The sequence below is a fragment of the Stegastes partitus genome, unplaced genomic scaffold, assembly GCF_000690725.1.
Source record: "Stegastes partitus isolate 25-593 unplaced genomic scaffold, Stegastes_partitus-1.0.2 Scaffold210, whole genome shotgun sequence".
NCBI lineage: Eukaryota > Metazoa > Chordata > Actinopteri > Pomacentridae > Stegastes > Stegastes partitus.
The window spans coordinates 95,546-115,486 of record NW_007577941.1 but is presented as its reverse complement, the minus strand read 5'-3'; the positions used below and the strand labels follow the sequence as shown (position 1 = coordinate 115,486).

The 19,941-nt window shown below is 40.4% G+C and overlaps 1 protein-coding gene across 2 annotated transcripts in view; it reads right to left on the bottom strand.

The window, feature by feature from the left end:
• lmbr1 (limb development membrane protein 1) overlaps positions 1-19,941 on the bottom strand; it is a 37,148-nt gene that overhangs the window by 10,840 nt on the left and 6,367 nt on the right. Inside the window, exons 3-12 of one of the 2 annotated variants that reach the window (XM_008280784.1) lie at positions 19,539-19,578; positions 18,269-18,408; positions 16,761-16,864; positions 8,019-8,145; positions 7,731-7,799; positions 7,538-7,602; positions 7,143-7,215; positions 2,653-2,742; positions 1,460-1,536; positions 891-968 (exon numbers count right to left, since the gene is read on the bottom strand). In XM_008280784.1, the coding sequence (XP_008279006.1) occupies positions 891-968; positions 1,460-1,536; positions 2,653-2,742; positions 7,143-7,215; positions 7,538-7,602; positions 7,731-7,799; positions 8,019-8,145; positions 16,761-16,864; positions 18,269-18,408; positions 19,539-19,578 (863 nt within the window). The remainder of the gene's footprint in view (positions 1-890; positions 969-1,459; positions 1,537-2,652; positions 2,743-7,142; positions 7,216-7,537; positions 7,603-7,730; positions 7,800-8,018; positions 8,146-16,760; positions 16,865-18,268; positions 18,409-19,538; positions 19,579-19,941) is intronic. The other variant, XM_008280785.1, reaches the window with a different exon arrangement.

Genomic DNA, 19,941 nt, shown 5'->3' with positions numbered 1-19,941 from the left:
TAAGAGTTGGAAGGTAGGGTTAAATAAAGGGATATATGAATATCATATCAGTATTGATTGTTTTAGAGGACGAGAACACCCCCCCTCCCTCCTCTCGTACTTCTGTGAGATCAGAGGTGTGGCATCTCTCCAGCTCAACAAACGCGTAAACCATTTAGTGGGGCCATACTGTCAGGGAGGACAGCTTCAAGCTACATGACAAGTGTAATTTGGGGGATTTTCTGCGACGCGTCATGCCAAAGAAAACATCTCTTCTCAATAAAATAATTGGAATGTCGAGGGCAGCACTGTCAGTTGCCCGTAAGACGCAAAATGAAATGAGGGAGAAATAGGATACATTAAGTTGCCCCTTTTCAGACAAGAATGCAACCACAAACGCGCACACACACATATATGCAAGCACACACATGCACGCACCTCTGTCACTGCAGATGAGATGAGATACAGAGAGCTTAAAACACATTGCATGTTAGGCAGAGATGAGGATCTCTGAGAGCCATTCCACACTCGGTTAGTCTGCTTCACAGTAAGAGCCCTTCACCTGGCCCTGTCTGCCTTTGCAGAAGGGAGGAAAAGCAGCTTATTCACTCACTGTGGACATGAGACACGTAGCAAGCTCATTGAATCTGCACACTGCTGTGAAATGACTTTGAATGAGCTTCCAAAACAAAACCAGCGGCACAAGGCTGGAGCCTGATTAACATCTGGTCGAGCCTTTTCTTCCAACGTGCACCTGAGCATATCCGGAATTTGATTTATGTCTCCGCCAAGGACATGGCAGGTCTGATAGGCAAGCTCTTCTGCAGTTTACATTCTAGGTGTGTGTTGGGGTGTGTGTGTGTGTGTGTGTGTGAAAAATAAAGTGTACTTGAGCAAGACAGAAGGCTTACTGTGGATCCTTTGGGCATGGCGGTCTCATCCACTAGAAGGTAGAGGATATTCAGTGCCACCATTAGAACTGAGATTGTCTGCAGACACAGAGGAAGACAAAGATTTGTTTACATGGTATAATTATCAAAAGATTGATCAAATCCTTCAAGTATCCGGCATCATGATATAATTGAGTTGCAGGGACCTCGCTTATTCACAAGTATGGCAATGCATAATAACCACCTTGTGATTGTAAAGTGTTCCAGCGCTAAGCTTCTCAAAACCTGAACAATGTGGGGGTTGTTAGGTGCACGTGCCATGCCTCGCACATGGCCTTTCTAACTTATCCAACGGTATCAGACGACAAAAATAGTATTCCCACACTATAATTTATTGAAAATCACAGTTGTTGCAGGTGGCTATTCAGCATTGTCTTAAACAGCTATTAAACAAAAGTAGTTTCCCCACCCAGACGCTGTGGGAAAAGATGAGTTTTGATGTACAGTGTTAGTCCCAATGGCCACCAGCCAGGCTGTATATGCCGTGAGTAAACAGTTTAGGCTTAATGATAGGTCAGCACCACACTCACCGTTCCTGTGAGCAAGATGAGCATCACTATGGGATACAACAAGTTCTTCTCCCATCCTGATGCTTTCTTTCTTCTCTCTAAAGAGTAAACAAGAGCGCAACAAAAAGTGTGAGGTTATTTATCTGAAGAAATATACACATAACCACCTCCTCAGTAACAAGTTGCAATGATGAACTAAAGTTCTCTATTACAAACCACTTTCCACCACTGGTTAATTAATATACTCATCAAAGACAACTACTGAAACCCGCAAGACCCTCTGGCTTTATTTACAGGGTTTGTTCTGCTTGGTTTTTGTAAAACATATCGTGAGTGTGTGTACCAAACACAATCTCACCTCTCATCGAAACCACCCCACCTCCAGGTAATATACACTTCATAACCTTCAAAAATTTTTGCTCTTCCTCTTTAATTAGCCGCACTTATCATTGCCTTAATTAGTGGAAACAATAATAAATCCTGGATAAAAAGAAATGCAACAAAATTAATTCTGTGATTTATATTTTGGTTAGAGCGTCTGTGCGTGTGTGTGTGTATGTGTGTGTGTGTGTGTGTGTGTGTGTGTGTGTGTGGTGGGCGACTAATGTGTCTCATTCTTCCAAGCCAGATGAAACATTTCAATTTTGTATCTTCCTCGTATTTCAGCAGCTCATCAGTCATGTCTGTAGACACTGCTGATAGCCTGTACACCACATGCGCTATGTCTCCTAGACATCCACTGTCCTCTTACGATGTGTATGTGACTGCCCTCTAGTCTTTGCCATATTGACTTTCTTTCTGTATTTCCAACCTTGTTAGTCCTCCTTATTCTCAAAGTGCATCCACCCTGCCTGCCTGAGAAGTTTGCCAAGTGCACTTTATATGCACCATCCTTCTAAATTAATGACATCACTAAAAGGCTTGCTACAATATAAAGTTTGCATCTTGTCCAATATCCTAAGTGCCTTTGTGCTCTCCTCCCCCCCACCCTGCTCCCCAAAAGGCTCAGGCCTCATTTATAATATCCTAAAATGGATGGAAAATTATCAGGCAGTTCTGGTCCAAGTCCAAATTAAGAAATTAAGGCAGATGAAGAGAAAGCGGCTGCCTGTCAGCAATATGTAAAAAGCTAACGTCTTTGGCATATATTTCCATGGCAATTCAAGGTCTAAAGACAAAATACATCAGCCCTGTCGCATTGTATAAATACTTACCCAATTTATTCCTCTGATTTCTAATATTGTCCAATTCTTTGTTGAGCTGGTGAGTAAAGCTTCCTCGGGTATACGTGTGTGTGGATGATCCTGTGGAAACAGAAGCAGCTGAAATGACATTTGCTTCATGACAACTCAGAACTACTGTTGTCAATGATTTATCTGCCAGTGTTTTTTTTTAAATAATCAATTATTAGTTCAGTTTTTCAAACAGTCCAAAATCCCCAAAATATACAATTGCAAAGGAGAGAAAACACAGGAAAGAAGAGTGCTGTCTCAAGATATTTGGATTTTTGCACGACCCAAACGATAAATAATCGGTTATAAATATGTTGTTTAAACAGATAGCATACTCAGCTTCCACTTCTCTGGCCTCCTGACGTGAACACTGTATCTGCCAGTTAAGAAACTCCCCTTTTTAAAAAAAATGCATTTCCAGACCCTTCTCATACATACATTAAGAAGATATGAACCTCTCACTGTATTCGTCTTACCTCAGCATACATTATTCAACTCATCTTTACGAAGCAATCCCATCAAAACAAGTAATCCTTCACAGAACATAACAATGTGATCTCAAACAAGTAAAAATAATCTCTTGTGTCAGGAGCTGTCTAGCACATGCCACAACTGGTTGAGTGGGCTGGATAAGACAGCAAGGGATTCTCCAGGAAAACCACAGGGCCAGCTCATTTAAGGCTAATTTATCTATTTTACTCTGTTTTCCTTCCAGCTTGACGCACTAGCACAGAGGCCCCTCCAAGCCAAAGTGGAAGAGTATCCATTTGCATCCCCTGGGGTGATTGGCAGATCAAGACCAATTAGTTCAGTGTTACACCGTTACTAGCATGCAATAAAAATACCATCTTTCATCTTTGTTACAGGAGTGAAGGACCAATCACTTTGATCAGACCTTTTTTCTTCCCTCTGTTATTATGACACGCCCTGTCTGGATTGGGTTTAAGTAGGTAAAGGAGGTGAGAGAAAGAGTTAACAGCCAGTGTCTGTGCCCTCGCAGATACCTTACCCGGGATCTGAGCAGGGGAAAGTTTGAACCCTCCAAGCAAATGCAGTCACAACACAACAGGAAATGTCACGGATAGTTCAACAGCTCTTTTTCTCTAAAGACGAACTGAACACTTTGCCTCAGGGGAGTTAAATCTGCTCAGCCGCAAGTGAGCTAATCTATCACCTATGTGCATAGCATATCCAAACATGGCCTCACGCATCACCAGGACAGATAAATCATTGCTGATATGAAAAGTAGGTTTAAACAGCCATAAAAAATAATGCATCAAACTGGAAACAAAGGACAATATCTTCACTTGTTCAAAGCAGTAAAGGGAAATGGTGAGAATTTCAACTGCAGTATCTTCAATGACATCACTCCAAACTGAAGTTAAATATATCCTTCTTCTCCTTCTGCTGGCAGCATCAAGTAAAAGACTGAGTTACAGCGAGGCAGAGATGCTGAGTGAGGCTTCTGGCAGCCAGGAAAGCCTAGAGTAATTCAACATATCCTCTCCAACCTTCTCCACAGTCAAAAAATTACGTCATCCACAAATATGCTAAACACCATGCTGAGACAACAGAGGCACTGGCAAGGTCATTGTGCCGCATAGCATCTGGACAAGCGCTCTATTGCTCGGTTTTCAGCAGATCAGGGTCTTGAGGGGGCAGTCTGTACAAGTGTGTGCATCACATTGCCTGTACCGCAGTATGTTCATGTACTGCTGCTAGATTGTGCATTCAGAATGTTAGCTAAGAAATCATTAGTCAGATGGGCAGCTTGCTAATGATTTATTAGTAGCCAAAACTCTTTGAGGTATGAATACAAGTTTCTTCCAACAGGGAACATTTATCTAAAATATGCTTGATCATTAGTATCTGTCATACAACTAGAGCCATCTTAAAACTAAGGACTGCACTGATCCCATATTTTTCTTTCCATCTATCCTGATTCTGATACCGCTACTGTTTCATCTGCCGATACCAAGCACAGACTGGGATGCATTTTTATGGAGTGTAACTTGCAAGAGAAACCCAACAATTTATTAACCGTATTTAATGTGACTATCACGCCATGATAGATTTGTTTTTTCTTAATAAGGTCAGGATTGGCACCAGTAAAGAGCCACTGCAACAGATCAGGGCATTGACACTGAAAATGAGGGCATGCCCTCAATGATTTCTCAAGATTTAAATAAAGGTTGAATGAATTCATGAATGAAAATCGTTACAAAATGGTGCTGATTATGGTCGACTCAAGAGTCTGACGTGAAGAGCCACCGCCAGGCTTTGCTTTTGAAGACAACAGAATGCACGTATAGTTTGGCACCGTATGTTTAAAGTGTAACAAAATCCACAATGAAAGTTCATATATAAAGGCAAGGTTCACCAGAATATGGGATAACGTGACAGAGGACTTTCCCCTTCATTGTAACCAATCCCTTTGTTGTTGCTTTCTAAAAGACAGGGCTGTAATTAACAATTTAGTTGCAATTTACTGATCTTATCAAACCTATTTATGAATCAATAATTTGTAGTTCTACAAACTATCAAGGAATAATTAAATTACCCATCACAGTTTATCCAAACTGCTGGAGTCAAGGTTTACTGTGGGTAATCCGTACTGGGTTTCCAGAGAGAGAAAAAATGTGTGGAGTAAAAAGCATTACATCTCTGGTTCTGCTGGATCACTTATGAACCTGTTTTAAAACAGTATTTACAAAGAATCTTTTTTTAATGCTTATTCAATTATCAGTGGTCCGTCAGTCAAATAACTAATTTATTGACTGTTTGTTTCGGCTCTAATAACAAATAAGCTCTTCTGTCTGGTACATTTACAAGTTTAACTTTAATTTCTGTCATTTTATATGCCTTAATACTTTTAAAAGCGGTACAAAAGGGGAACAACATTGTGTAAATAAATTGCAAAAATTGTTTCCCGTAAGTTGAGTGCTGGCACCTTACTTGGACATATTTCACTTATTAAGTTCATCATGCTCTTGACAAAGAAAGCAGACACACATGGCTAAGCCAGTTTAAACCACAATGTACTGACCTGCAACATCTAAATTACCAACATGTCATGACAAATGGCCAATTGCATGTACAGGGACGACAACAAAGGGCCAAACGTGTAAATAAACACAAGTGCATCAACCGATGAGGCTCAACAGTCCATATCTGCAAACACAAACCGGGTAGTCTATTAGAGAAGCCTGATGCAGAGCGGACACAGGTGAAGCAAGAAGACCACATTGCTCGTCTCAGCAGTGTGTCCTGTGAACTGTTCCTGAACTGCTTTCTATTTAATGCTCTCCGCAGATCAAAGGAACACCAGTGTAGCCTTCAGTTTCACCTACGTATGAGTATTTGCATGTGCATGTACACGTACATGCAGTATGTGCAGAAAAACACTCACGTCTGATAAGCTGAGGTTTAACCTCCACTGAACAAAATCCTCCCTCACCTCTAATTCCCACCTCTTTAACAAGGAAAATGAACTGCAGCTTGGCCTCAGTACACACATGGAGATGTTGACCACTGGCATTTTTTGCCTCACAGTGACTTGTAAAGATCAAACAGTCCTTGAGATGATAAGGAACAGATTACAATTATTCTATCAGTTAGTTCAAAGCAGGGCAGTGTGGAATGAGCCCTAAGAAACCGTACGCATTGGTGGCAGTCTATGGAGGTGGCCGGTGTAGCATTTGAAAACATGTGTTATCAGGGAGTGATCTTTCTTACCTCCCTGGTTTGAAAGGACGCTCATCCTCTTCATTTACTCACATCTGTACACTTGGTTGCGTGCTTGAGTTAATATTAAAGTAGGTTTTGGAACTTGGCCCAAATACTTCCTGCGTTTTGAGATTATTTAACGTCAAACAAGGAATTTGGGAACACAGAGGGCTGGACATGAAAAGAAAATGCAGGCTAAAAAAATAACAACGTCACCATCCTTAAACTCTTTAAACTTTCCTTTTGTGCCCCGGTCCAAAGGCTCCTGGTCTCCTTTCAGAAGTCACTGAAAAGTTGCCGCTCTTTAATGTCCACAGCACCAAGCCAAAAGTTCTTGTGAAAGATTTCATTTCCATCCTATTAACCAGACTGCCATTCTAGGCCTGACATTAAATGAGGCAATCATTTCGCCAGCAGTGACAGTGGCACTGGAATGTCCTAAATGGATCCTTAGGAAAAACTTCCTAAACATAAAATATGGTTCCTGCCATGGTGGCTACTGCCCTTCAGCTGAAAGTTATGAGAGCAAGACAGTGTCAGAGAAAAAGCCAGTGTCAAGTGTGTGTGAATTTTGTGAATGTCTGGCCATGTCTGTGTGTGTGTGTGTCTGTGTGTGTGTGTGTGTGTGTGCCTAGCTGAATTTTCAATGCTAATTGATTCCAGTGTGGCCTGCTCCATCACACCCAATAGGGCAGTCAACCCCTCCCCTCCCCTATAATGTGCCAACACGTCTCCCACAGACATACCGTTTAATCTCCTCTGAAGGGCTTCCTCCTGCAAATGGATGCAGTAAATCTGCTCATCCAGGTCCTCTAGGATCTGAAGGGGAGGGAGCAGAGTAGGAAGAGATGAAATGGGTTATAATTAGGCCCAAAGTGGGACTGGAGCGATGGCAGATGGGAGGATGAGTTGGTGATGTATTTGTAGTCCTCTGTTGTGCATTTAAATGGCCGACTGAGACATCTTTGAGAACAGAGGAGCAGAGTGGCCTCAAGACTGACTCTGATCTGTGAAAGTTCAAGTCTGTAGTCTTTCAGAAAGTTTTAAAAATATGAATTAAAACGATTCCAAAAAAAAAACTTTTTCCATTTAACAGTTTACAAACTAACCATCTAAACACTTTTTCCAAATTATTACTTACCGTTGGCTTCACTAGTAACTGGCCCATGACAGTGAACATCCTGGACAATCCCACAGGGGTGCACACTACATGGCAGAAAGAAAACTGTGTTATCAGCTTCTGTCTTTACCCCACAAACTGACTGAGTGCAGTTTAACACTGTCACAGCTATGATATTCTGTTTGTTTGCTCAGTGTGGAATTGAATGGCTTACTTAGTAAAAGCAGTCCTCCCATCAGAGATATGCAGGAATAGAGGTATGGTAGGTAGAATTCCCAAAGATCTACAGAAAAAAAATGATTCAGTAAAATACAGACTTAGTAAAATTCAACATTTTGGTGAATACTTTAAACAGCTCTCATATGTAATGTATGTCAATCTCTTCTAACATTCTAACAAAAACAAACAGGAGCATTTCCCAAATTGTAAAACTATTCCTTTGCAAAAAAAAATCACAAGAAATGTACAATCACAAATGATGCAGAATATTTCAAAAACGTACCATAAAGTGACTCCATACTGGCCGCATCATTGTCAATGAGGGCTGATGCCACCCACACAATTCCCAGAATGAGCAAAGCCAACAGGAAAAGCATCACAAAGGTCTCCAAAATGCGTGCCTTAATGCCCTGACAGGAAAAAAAGCACACGTCAGAAAGAAAGCTATTTAGATACAAGTGATACAGCTTTAATGTGACTAGGCTTACTTCAGCATTGGAAAAAAGGACACTTGCTTACTCAATGTTTTTTAGACAGATGTCTGTTGTTTCAATGTTAGTTTAAGCACTATAGAGCTCATAGAGTTGATAAGGCATTGCCATTTAGATGGAGTGGAAAGGTGACTATCAGGGATGTTTCGGTCAAAATTTATTTTGCCCCGATCTAATCCAAGTCATAATGCACACTTTGAGTAAAGTTATTCAAATAAAGCCTGCGTATATGCTTGACAACTGAATAACTGAAAAACTGCTGCATTTCTGCATCTACACTGTTCCTTCATGTTAGCTTGGTGGCTAAGAACCTTGTTGTAAAGCTCTCACACTCGCATTGCAGACATATAAGGGTTTTACAATTGAAATTATTTGTAAAGCATGCGCTCCTTTTACACTCGAGAAGAACTGTGCTCTCCCTTTAAAAACTTGTGTGGCAGCAGACATAGCCAAATGATAGAGCTTAGGTTTGTGCTCAATGAAGCTGATACAAGTCAATTAAAAGATGCCTTGATTGGCCCCAATCCCAACCTCTGGGGTCGCCAGTGACTATGCAAATGAAGAAGATAAAAATCTATCAGAGAGATATCAAGGTAGTTGGTTAGCCAAAATAAGTTGGTACTAAATTATGTAAAGCGAAAAGTTTGGAGAACAGTTAATGACCCAAATCCCCAAAGCACACCACCTCATCTGTCAAACTTGATGGTGGTTCTGTTATGGCTTGAGCTTGTATGGGTGCCAATGAAACTGGCACACTGGCATATAATGATGATTTATCTGATAATGGAAGCAACTCAATGAAGACAGAGGTGTGCAGGAATACTCTGTGTACTCAGACCAAGCCAAACGTATCAAAACTCATTTGATGGCATTTCATCTGGATAAGGATTCTAACTATGCAGCCAAAGCAATTAAGAGCTTTTTAAAGTGAAGGTGAGGTGGAATATCCTTGACTGGTAGAGACAACCACTGCAGTGCACTTGCTGAAAACCAGACTAAAGTCAGAGACAGCGCAGCAACAAGAGTTTAAGGATGGCAGCAGGGAAGGCTTGGAAGAGCACCACTAGTGATGATACGTAGGACCTGATGATGTCTATGGGTACAAGATGTCAGACAGTCATTGGCTGCGAAGGATTCTAAATGTGATCATTTGTTTGATTTTATGTGCTCTGTCCACTTACTTTGGAACCCTTAAATGTAGGGCCCTATGTGTTAAAAGTATTGTATCTCCCACACAGATGTTTTTCATACTGATGTAAACCTACTCTAAATAAAACAATTCTTTGATGTTGTACTCATTCATTTATTTCAAATTGAACGTGAACAAAGAAAAAAGTGTACCCGTCAAAATAATTGGTGTGTTCTGGACTGGAAATCAAAAAAAGAGCTAAAATCGGTGGCATTTCCTACTTTTTATATTTAATTTTCACACACCAAACAAGATTTCTTTTACACGAAATCCCTCTCTTCCCCCCATCGAGCCTCATTCATACCAAACAGCATCATTTCCATTCACAGCACACAAACATTACATAAACGCTCCAATGGATTCCTGTGTAAAACAGCTCTTTTATACACACATATTGTGGTCTATAAAATGGGTCTAACGGGGGCTGGTTGTGGCAGAGGTGAAATTAAAAAGAGGGGGAGTGGGGAGGGTGCTGTAAGGAGCATGAAGCCTGGCTGGGTCAGCTACTGTCTGCGATCAAGAGCAGACCTCCCATCTGGGGCCGATTAGGAGCTCCCTTAGCACCACGGTCATGTCCCAGGCCGCGCAGACGAGAGGGTTTTGGGGTAATTTGGGTTTTCCGGGTCACAAACTGCTGAGTGGTTAATAAAGTCCTCCTCTACCTGTTCACACAGTTTCCACAACCCCCCCTTCCCCCGCCGGAGAGCCGAACTGCCCAGCACTGTAAGATGGATCGACACTCTCATACACATGTCAGGTAGGCTACCAGGCATGGGATAACAAGCGCTCTCTGCTTTCCGAGCGCTGTTTAAATTGGGTACATATGAGCAATTTGTTACCAGCTAACATAATGGCTGTGTGGTTGCTGTTCAGTATTTGCCAACAGGTACATGAAGGGGGGCTTCTCTTTGAAAGTTTCCCCTGTTAATCATGAAGCCCCTTTATAGAGTGGAAATGATTTTTATTCTGAAGATTAAATCAAACAAGCCTTCGTTCTCAGTTCCTCAACACTGTTCTAAACCACCTGTCCTTCAGCATCTGCATTTCAAGTTCACTATTAAGCAGCTTCTCCGCTATAGTAGTAATCCATTATATCTCGCTCTCCAGCTCTTTACCAATATGCCGTTGTATGAGTATGCACGGGCCACAAATATACTTGATAAATTGAATGTCTGCATATTGTAAATGACCGGCTCAATCTAGACTTAGAATAGTGATGTACGAGTTTGGTTTAATCTCCAATTTCATTCATTGTCAGCGGCGAAAATCCCCTGTAGCATCCTTTTTCTATTACCGAGCAATCGCATGCCTCTCGCCTCCTCTTACAGTATTATTCTGGAAAAGCCTCAGTGAGCGAATGTAGAATTTTCTAGCACAACAGAGAGGAAAGTGGGCAGGGTCTGGAGTGCCCCAGTGTGGCCAAGGTGGACACTGCAGCCGTTTGACAGGTAACGATAGACGAGACAGGACCTTTAGTCAGCATCGAATAAACCTTAAAAATCCTAGTGCCAGGATCGTAGATAAATACACAGCATTGTTCTCATCACAGTGGTGTCGTACCATAAGGGAACCGTGCATGCGTATTTGCTCTTATGCCGTAAACCGACTATAAACTCACCGCTCAATGCAGATCAACACACCACTATACATCCACTAGTCTGACAAAGACATGGATTTTGCTCACAGTCTCATGCTCATTTGTGCGCTCTCACACCGAGTGCATTAGATGGATGCTGCAATCAAGCATCTCGTGGCCCAGTTCAACTAGGCAGTGGGGAAAACACTAAACACCGGTGAATAAAGAAAGACACAGAAGGGACGAGATGGAGGAGAGAGAAATAAAGAGAGGGAACAACAGAGAGAGACTGGTGGAGGAGAGGAGTCAACGTCTGAGCGCATCTCATTCCCCAGAGGTAAGAGAGGTGAGAGAGGAATGCTTTCAGGGACTTCAGCCACGTCCCACACGCGTTCTCTTAAGGATGCATCAGAACGAGCAGAACCCGCAGGCAGGACAGGCGTCCGCTCAAGCGCACCAGTCCACCTTAACAAGCTGCCCATGCCATGCTGAAGGTGTATTCCCTTTAGATAGGCCTCTCAATCATTTATAAGACTCAAATCATTACCCATTCAGATCATTTAGGGCAAAGGCAATGCTTGTCACCTCCCTTACTATCATCCCTGGTTCTTGCCTCGCTGGAAGAACAATCCACTGGGTCAGACATGATCTGACTGAACAGGAGAAAGAGGAAACTGAACTGAGAGGCCTGATTGGTTTCATCGATCCATCTACATGCATGACATTGCAGGCAGAAAGTTCTGTCTATTCTCACTTATTCTTGTAAGGGCGAAAAAACTGGGCACTTTGTTCCTTGTAACAAAAAGGTAAAGAAAAAAAATATGGTTTTAAAAATAGTAAAATCTAACAAAGCCATCACCAATGATCAAAGATAAAACTGTCAACTGGTGAAGGAAGAGAGGGAAAAAAAGAAAAGAAAAAAACCTGTGCCTTGGCATCCAGAGTGCCCACTGAAAGTTTCTATTCTTGCCATTCTAAATGTGTAACTACCTCTAAAAATAGCAGCTCTGAAATATTCAGCATCCCCTGATCCTCACACCGACATCGAGTGAGGGGCTGGTTAACTGCAGCTTTGTTCATACAAGAGTGGAGAGATTTCCAAGAAATGCTTGTAGTGGCCACAGAGAAAAGTAACCGCTTCGTATGCAGCAGCAAACAAACATGCATGAATTCATGTGCGCACACGCACACGGACAGACGAGCGCGCACACATGCGATCAGACGAGTAAATCAACCTCCAAATCCACCCAATTACACAAAGCCACAGAGGGCCTGGAAACAGTTCACAAGCTTTTCGCCTAGCTTGTGCTGCAGACAAACTAAAGCACAATCTGCCACTGTCTTTGATGTAGTGTTTCCACTGATGAATCCAGAAAAGAGTTCATCTCTGGAGGCTGAATGAGCGAGTGTGAGAGACTGAGGGATGATATTTGTGAAGGCGCGGGGCTATATTGAAAAAAAAAAAAAGAGAGAGCAAAATCAGACACGGGATAAGAATTAGGAGGTGCAGGAGCTTCCTACTTGCTGCCATCAATCCTTAGCAGGTCAGCAGGTGGTGGCAGAGATCATCCCACGGACCATCCTTCTGCTGACTGTCAGGGACGTGTGCAACAAGGGCCAAGAGTGTAATAAGTGAGGAAGGGGGCAGGGTCCTTTTCACTCCCGAGCAAAACGACTGCCCTCTCTGCTAAAAACATGCCAGATGCTCAGGGACCTTATTAGCGTATCCTTCAACCAGTCGGCCACAGTGACCGTGTCAAAGACAGAAAGCAGAGGAGAGGGACACTCCCCTGTAAAGCTGCACAATGAACTTCTAAAGACTCTTAAGACTTCTTAATAAAGCACCAACAACACGGGAGCATAGATTGGTATCAAGTCGTATCATTCAAAACTTCCTATAGTGAGACAACTCTTTGAAAGTGACCATTCTGTGACAGTACTGATGAGTCAGAAGATGGAATAATTTAAATGAAGGAAACAGTTTGGATATTTTCTCATGTTTGTCAAGTTTTATTTACTATCTGACAGTGACAACAGCTTTGTTTTGATTTACAGAAAGTTGCCGCACTGATAAAACTTTAAATAATTACTGTATTCTGGGTTTCTTGAGCAGAAGATAGAGACTAACAACACCTATTAGCCTATCAACAAAATACTATACCTACTTAAAGTCACGTAAATGAAATAGTGTAGCCAAGTCTGCATAAATTGCTTTAAACTGTGCAAAAAATGGCTAGAAATCTAGCACAGAATCAGTCAGGTTTCACAACTTTTCACTTAGTTAAGAAAAAAAAACTGAGTCACGAGAGGAGGGGAAAATCTCGCTTGTTCTTTTTAAAATTCCCAGCTCAAACTAATATGTCACCATGGCAACGAACATTGTAACAGGCAGCTTTAGGGAGACATTGTGACCTTAAAGGAAGGTATGTAAACACCACTTTATATTCTCCGGCTGGCCCTGCCCGAAAGAAGGCCTGGGAAAAATGTCTGCATGTGCAGGAGATTTGAAATAAATATCCAGGCCCCTATTGTGGAGCTCCAACAAAGAGGAGTATCTTAGTAACACCACACGGGTTTGCTCGGCGAGACGTTTTCTCTCCCCTCCTCCTCCTCCACAATAAACACACTTCTCATCATCGGCGGGTTAGGGTTAGGATGAGATTGATGAGGAGTTTCTTTAACTACCAGATGAAACCTGTTGGCCCTTTGCTGGGTCAGTCAGGGGGTCAGACTCGTTCCAACTCGTTTCAGGATCAAACACATTTCTATACTGTGGGTAAGACCAAAAGACTATTCACTGCAATTTATATGGTTTCTTCACACAAAACCCCACTGAAAAAAAATAACCTTTATAAATTACTAGAAATTGTGCATACTTTTTCAAATGCTAAACAATACAATAACTGTTAGTTACTCAGGCTGTGGCACTCAATACACATTTAAGAGATTAAAAAAAACAAAACAAACAAAAAAAAACATCTGAAGGCAGACCTTCACTCCACCACACTAGAAATAGACCAGGAAGTTGTCACTGTCAAAACTTTTTTTTTTAACCTTGATCTAACTGTTTCTGTGTAAATATAGCTTCAAGTTATCATACTCATCACATATGATTATTAAGACGATTACAGCGCCTTGATATAAATAGAAGCCTGAACAAAGGCTTGTGCTGATGCCTTCACAGTCTCTGCTAGAACATGCTGATCATCTCAGTGAGGATGACATGAATGGCTCTCATCATTACAATGCCATCTACTGGTGGTGTGGAGACAACTATGGCACAAGCGGTGTGTCACTAATGCTGCACTTAGGGACCAATTTATTAGGTACACGTGTGAAATCAATTGCAATCCAGTACAACAGTTGTGCCATAAAGTCTACTTTTACAGGCTTCTACACTTTAAGTTTTTGTTGACATCATAAAGGGGATGATTCTACTACATGTTTAATATTGGGGTCATATTAAATTTTTTGGTCTACACTATTAATATTCACGAGGAGGGAAAACTAGTGGGAACACCTGAGCTGTTGTATTTCAAAGGTGTATCTAATAAAGTGGTCAAAGAGTGTAGATTGGGATTTATAAAGCCTCAAAGTACACATTTTTAACTACCACGAAGTCTTTAATACACTTAAAAAGTAGTATTTAAAAAAGAGCTGCAGTGATTTATTGATTAGTTGTCAACTATCAAATTAATTGCAAACAATTTTGATAACCAGTTAATCAGATTAAGTAACTTTAAAAGAAAAAAAGAAAGTAAAGTCAAAATGCTCTGATTCCAGCTTCTTAAATTTTCTCTTTTCTTCCCTCCTCTATGACAGTAAATTGAACATCTCTGAGTTGTTGACAAAACTACAAACTTGAAGAAGTAATCTTGGGTTTTGCAAAACACTGATCAACATTTTTCCCCCTTTTTTCGAACATTTTATACACCAACAGCTAATCGATTAATAGAGAAAAAAATAATCAAATGATTAATTTAGTTAATTAATTTAGAACACTATTCTACATGTATGACGCAATGGCGCAAACACACCACAGTATAGAGGTCTCTAAATATGATCGGAACCTAAAAACCAACTACACAATGACCTTTCGTGGCCTCGGTGATGCGGCTCTTCTGCAAAGATTTGAGAACCCAGCAGTAAAGTGGGAGACATTTTACAGCAGCAAATAAAGCGAGATCATAACATCTGACATCAAGACCCTAAGTCCCTCTGATTCATCCACAATTTGGACAATTTGTTAAACTATTAATCACTCAAGTGACAGAGCCTCTAAAGAGTTGAGCATTAAAAAAAAAAAAAAAAAAAAAAAACATTTAAAAAAAACATCCACATTTCCATCTTTATTCTGTTGGCGTCTTTTAGTACATCGTCAAAAATAAACACAGCCACATGAAAAGGCTGACTTACAACGTTAGTAGTGAAATTCATCATTCACTTCATTTCCGCAGTCAAAGGGACCTCGCAGTGCCATAACATTAGCCCAGGAGGTTAAAATGCCACATAAAACCTTATGACATTGTGGTCTGATGCTGTTATTGGATAAAGGGATAATATCACATTATAAAAACCTGGATCTGTGTTTTACATTCTTCTTGCTGTCGGCCATATGATTCACTCTGCAGGCAGCTCAGTGTTTTTGGGTAAAACAGGAGTGTCACCCCCACCCCTTCCTTAGCACACCCACACAATATATACCTGGAAGTGCAGCTCAACACTGAACAGTGCTTCCTCTAAGCAAATTTATGGAAGCTACATAGCAAAAAAACAGTCTTGCTGAAATGAAAAAGAACAAAAAGGAGAAAAGTGAAAGAGGCCCTCATCCTGCTTCCTACACATCAGGGCCTGCCATCGACTGAAGAAGTCCAACCGAAACAAATTAGTGAGCTGAGGAAGAAAAGAACTGGCTATACACTACAGTACAGACTAATTTTTATGTGCTTTTGCCAGGAGGGACATAAACCAGAGAGGTTTCAAACTGTGACACAGGATAGAGGTGTATTAAAAGTAAATCTTTCCCCCTCCATTTTGCAAGGCTCTATTGTGCTGTCATGTTGCTGCGACTTTATGGACGTTTGGAACACGAGCCCCCAGCCTCTTTTTTTGGGGGTAATCAATTAAACGAGGAAGTTCGCTGAGCCTTACAACTCGATTATTAGCCTGTCCTTTTGAAGTTTTATTTTAGGGGGCTGGGGAGGGGGTGACAAGGAATCAGGCTTTAAATCAGTGGGGCCGATGCAGCAGTGTTGAAGCGTTTGCAGCCTATGGCCTTATTGAAAGGGTTTGTCAGGATGTGGCACTGGGCGAAGACCAGATTCAGACTTTCATGGTTAATGAGCTTTCTGCGGTGGCAGTTACGGTCAGTGGTGTGAGTCAGGCAGAGGGCAAGGACTAGGCACCTGCTGCTGCTTTGGCTATTAAGAGGAAACCTCTTGCATGGGGAGCAAAATATTGAAATACACCACAAGAAAAAACTATTAAAGTTAAAAAAAAATTCAACTTTTGACATTAAAAGTTGTGTCTGAGCCTTAGACTAGCATATAACAACAATAGGACAGTGAATTTCTAGACTTTTAATAAGCATTCTGGTGACTTTTAAGTTTGTTTCACACTTTGAAATTGTCAAAATACATTTGACAGGGCTTAAGTGACAAAAACTGATAACACAGAAATATAAACCAAACAATCATCATTATAAATGCTCCAACAAACACCTAAGGCAATTGGACAGGTAGACATTCTCAACTAAATCAAGACTGATACCTTTTTCGATCCTGCAAATCCCTCAGACTCCAAAAAGAAATAGGCAAAGGGCATCAGGACAAAGAGGCAAAGGTTGGAGAACAGTGACACCAGGTTCCACAGACCTGTAGAAACCAAACGCATGAGTGCATACGTATACAAGCAATATATTATAAATCAGTGATTGTATTTTTAAAGTGACCATTCCCTCAGGTTCATGATTCACAATCAGGTTTTCCCGGATTGTATATAGAGCAGTTGTGAGGTGAGGAACTATCACAGGGTTTTATCTGTCAAGTGGGCTCCTGTTAGTTTCTAAGTCGTGGACTCTACTGCCACCTGGTGTATGTTGGGAGAAATAACAGCTTTATCAACAGAGCTGGTAGTGACTCTGTGCAGTGTCTGCATGAATGACAGGGACAGAGAATGAAGATGATCTGATATGTGCTCATTCTGCTAACAAAACTAATACATTTTTGAATATCTCATGGTTTGAAATTTTATTTAAAGAAACAGACTAACTCCTTAAGTATAACAACAGCTGCAGATTTATCCACTCTCAAAGACTAACTCAAATTTACAGCCAGATATTATTTTAACAGACACAGAGTGCTTTATGTCAGTATTTGCAGAAAGATATAAAATTTCTTACTATATATTAGATGCATCATTTGGCTTAATCACAGCTTGCATGGATTCTACAAAGTTCTCTACGTTTCTGCAGAATTAGCAATCCACATGACTTCAGCACTATGAAGAGCAGCCTAGTAGGATGAAAAGTCTTTTTTCTGTTTTACATATTCATTAAAAATGCTTAGAATTCAAAAACTCAAACCAGCATGTCTTGCTTTACATCTTGGACTTGGAATAGATGCATGTTTAGTGTTTATGTACTGTGAGAAAATTAATTTTCCTTCCTCTTCCACACAAACATAAGCCAGTATGGAGGAGAAAAATAGACAGTTACAATTTCTTGATTTGTCAGATTTAACATTCACCAGATTCAACAAAAACAGACATTGTCACCTGGTTATAATGTTTATAAAACATATTTCAGATCATTTAACATGTTGCTGTACAGGTATGTCAATACACACAAATATTACATACATACAGTATGATAAAGGAGTTTATCCAAAGACTGATCAGTCAAAAGCTATTCATGTTTGAGAAATTAAATAGTTTTGATTGTACATTTGTTTTAGTACTTTTGAACCACTGTACTATACAACATGATTTAATAAATATCTGGCCCAAGTCTAAGGAAAATACAGAAAAATACAATAAAAATAAACTCCTATCAACCACTATGGGGGTAGTAGTCGGATGCAATTTGCACAGATTGTTAATCGACACATTTATTGATTCTGACATTAATGTAACAAGTAAATTCTAAAGCCAGTGTTCTACCAAATATGTTAGAACATATCTATTTTCTTAAGTGCAGAGGTATTTTCTTAATCAAAAGAAAAAAGGGCAAGAAATTAGTTTTTGAACTAAACAGACCATGAACTGTGTGAACTACTGACCGTGAATGAGGGAGCCATTGAGCCACTGAATGTAATAGTTTTTGGGGAAGGAGAGGAGGATCTCATTACTAATGATTGAGAAAGGCAGTAGGAAGACGGCACCACCCGACACTGCCAGGGTGAAGGTGCACAAGTACAATCTGCAAATGGAATCAAAACAGACACAGACAAAAACTTACACACAGACAAGTGTTAGGACAAGTAGAGATAGAAACAAAAAACGTGCACAATCCCAACAAGGTAACACATTTGTCCTTTCAAATACAATGTTATGCTTCAAGCAGTTACTTACGGTGATTTATTTTACAGTGTAACAAGAATTAATAGAAATCATCAAGTGAGAAATTAACTTATTTAATGACAGCGACGACTTCAATAGCAATGAACTGTCAGCGGGCTCATTGCCAATCAATATACTCAATTTTCCTTCTACTTTACTCATTTCTGCCCCATGCCTAGAACAAAAGACACAGACTGGCAATGTTTCTGCAGCCTGCAATTTGTAGAGATTCAGAGACAGTAGCTGTCCAGACTGGGCCCAAGGGACTGACCATCTGCTCAGTGGGCCGGCACAAAGTCACCACTCCACCATATCACTAAAGAAGCTTGTTAATCTGAAGTGCTTTCTATTATTGTGCATTGTGCACCATTTGTCCCAGCTGGAACTACGTAGGTGGGACGAACGTGGCTACAACACTCGTCCTCCGATTCTACAAGGTGATGTGATTCTCGCCATCACTGTTTTAACTAACGACACAATTTGTAACACATTCGGTGTTAACAAGTAAATTAGTGCAGCGTTTTTAAAATGTGTGTAATTGGATGTTAGTAGTAGCGCAGCAACTACCAATTATTTTACCTATCAATTAATCATCCGCTTATTTGCTATAATTAGTTGCTTGTATTGCAGAATGTGAGAAAATAATGAAAAATACTCAGTGCCCATCAGTATGTTTTATATTTTCTGGAATCTTTTAATCCATTTTTTTCAGTTCAACCATTTTTTAGAATCAGTTTTCTTTTTTTTAATCAATTAAGCTGGAGGGTAATTTTCTTTTGTTCAACTAACTGAATAATTACTCTCCTTAGAACAAGTTTAATTAATTATTTTTTTTACTGTATTGTATTTTATCACCTATTCTTAGTTTGTTGGTTTCTATTTAGCAATCCTGAAGCAATTCCTAACATCCTTTTCCTAAAAAGTGCTTGCTAAAATGTCTAAATTATTTTGTTCTACAAACAGGGACAAACTCAAATCAGCTGTACTCACGATATCCTGTTGACGACAGCATCTTCATCCTCATGGTCATCTAAAAAAGAAACCGAACCACTTCAGACACAAGGTGGGTTGCTAAGTCAGCAAATGAGTCATGTAAGTGCCGCAGTTTTATACGTCAAATCACACTTAGGACTGAAAATGCACCACACTGGATTTTATTTATTTTTTATTCAGAGCACACTGACTTCTCTGTTGCAGATGAGTCAAATATCAGACATTTTCTACCCACATCATCTAATACGTTTTATTGATTGTTGGTGCAAGCACAGGGGTAAAGCGGATTTAAATTTGAGTTTTGGGTAACTTTTTCCACACGCAATTGACAGCTGACACCTTTATTCCACTGTTAATTACAGTTTTACAATAGGCCAAATATCCATCCATCCATTATCTA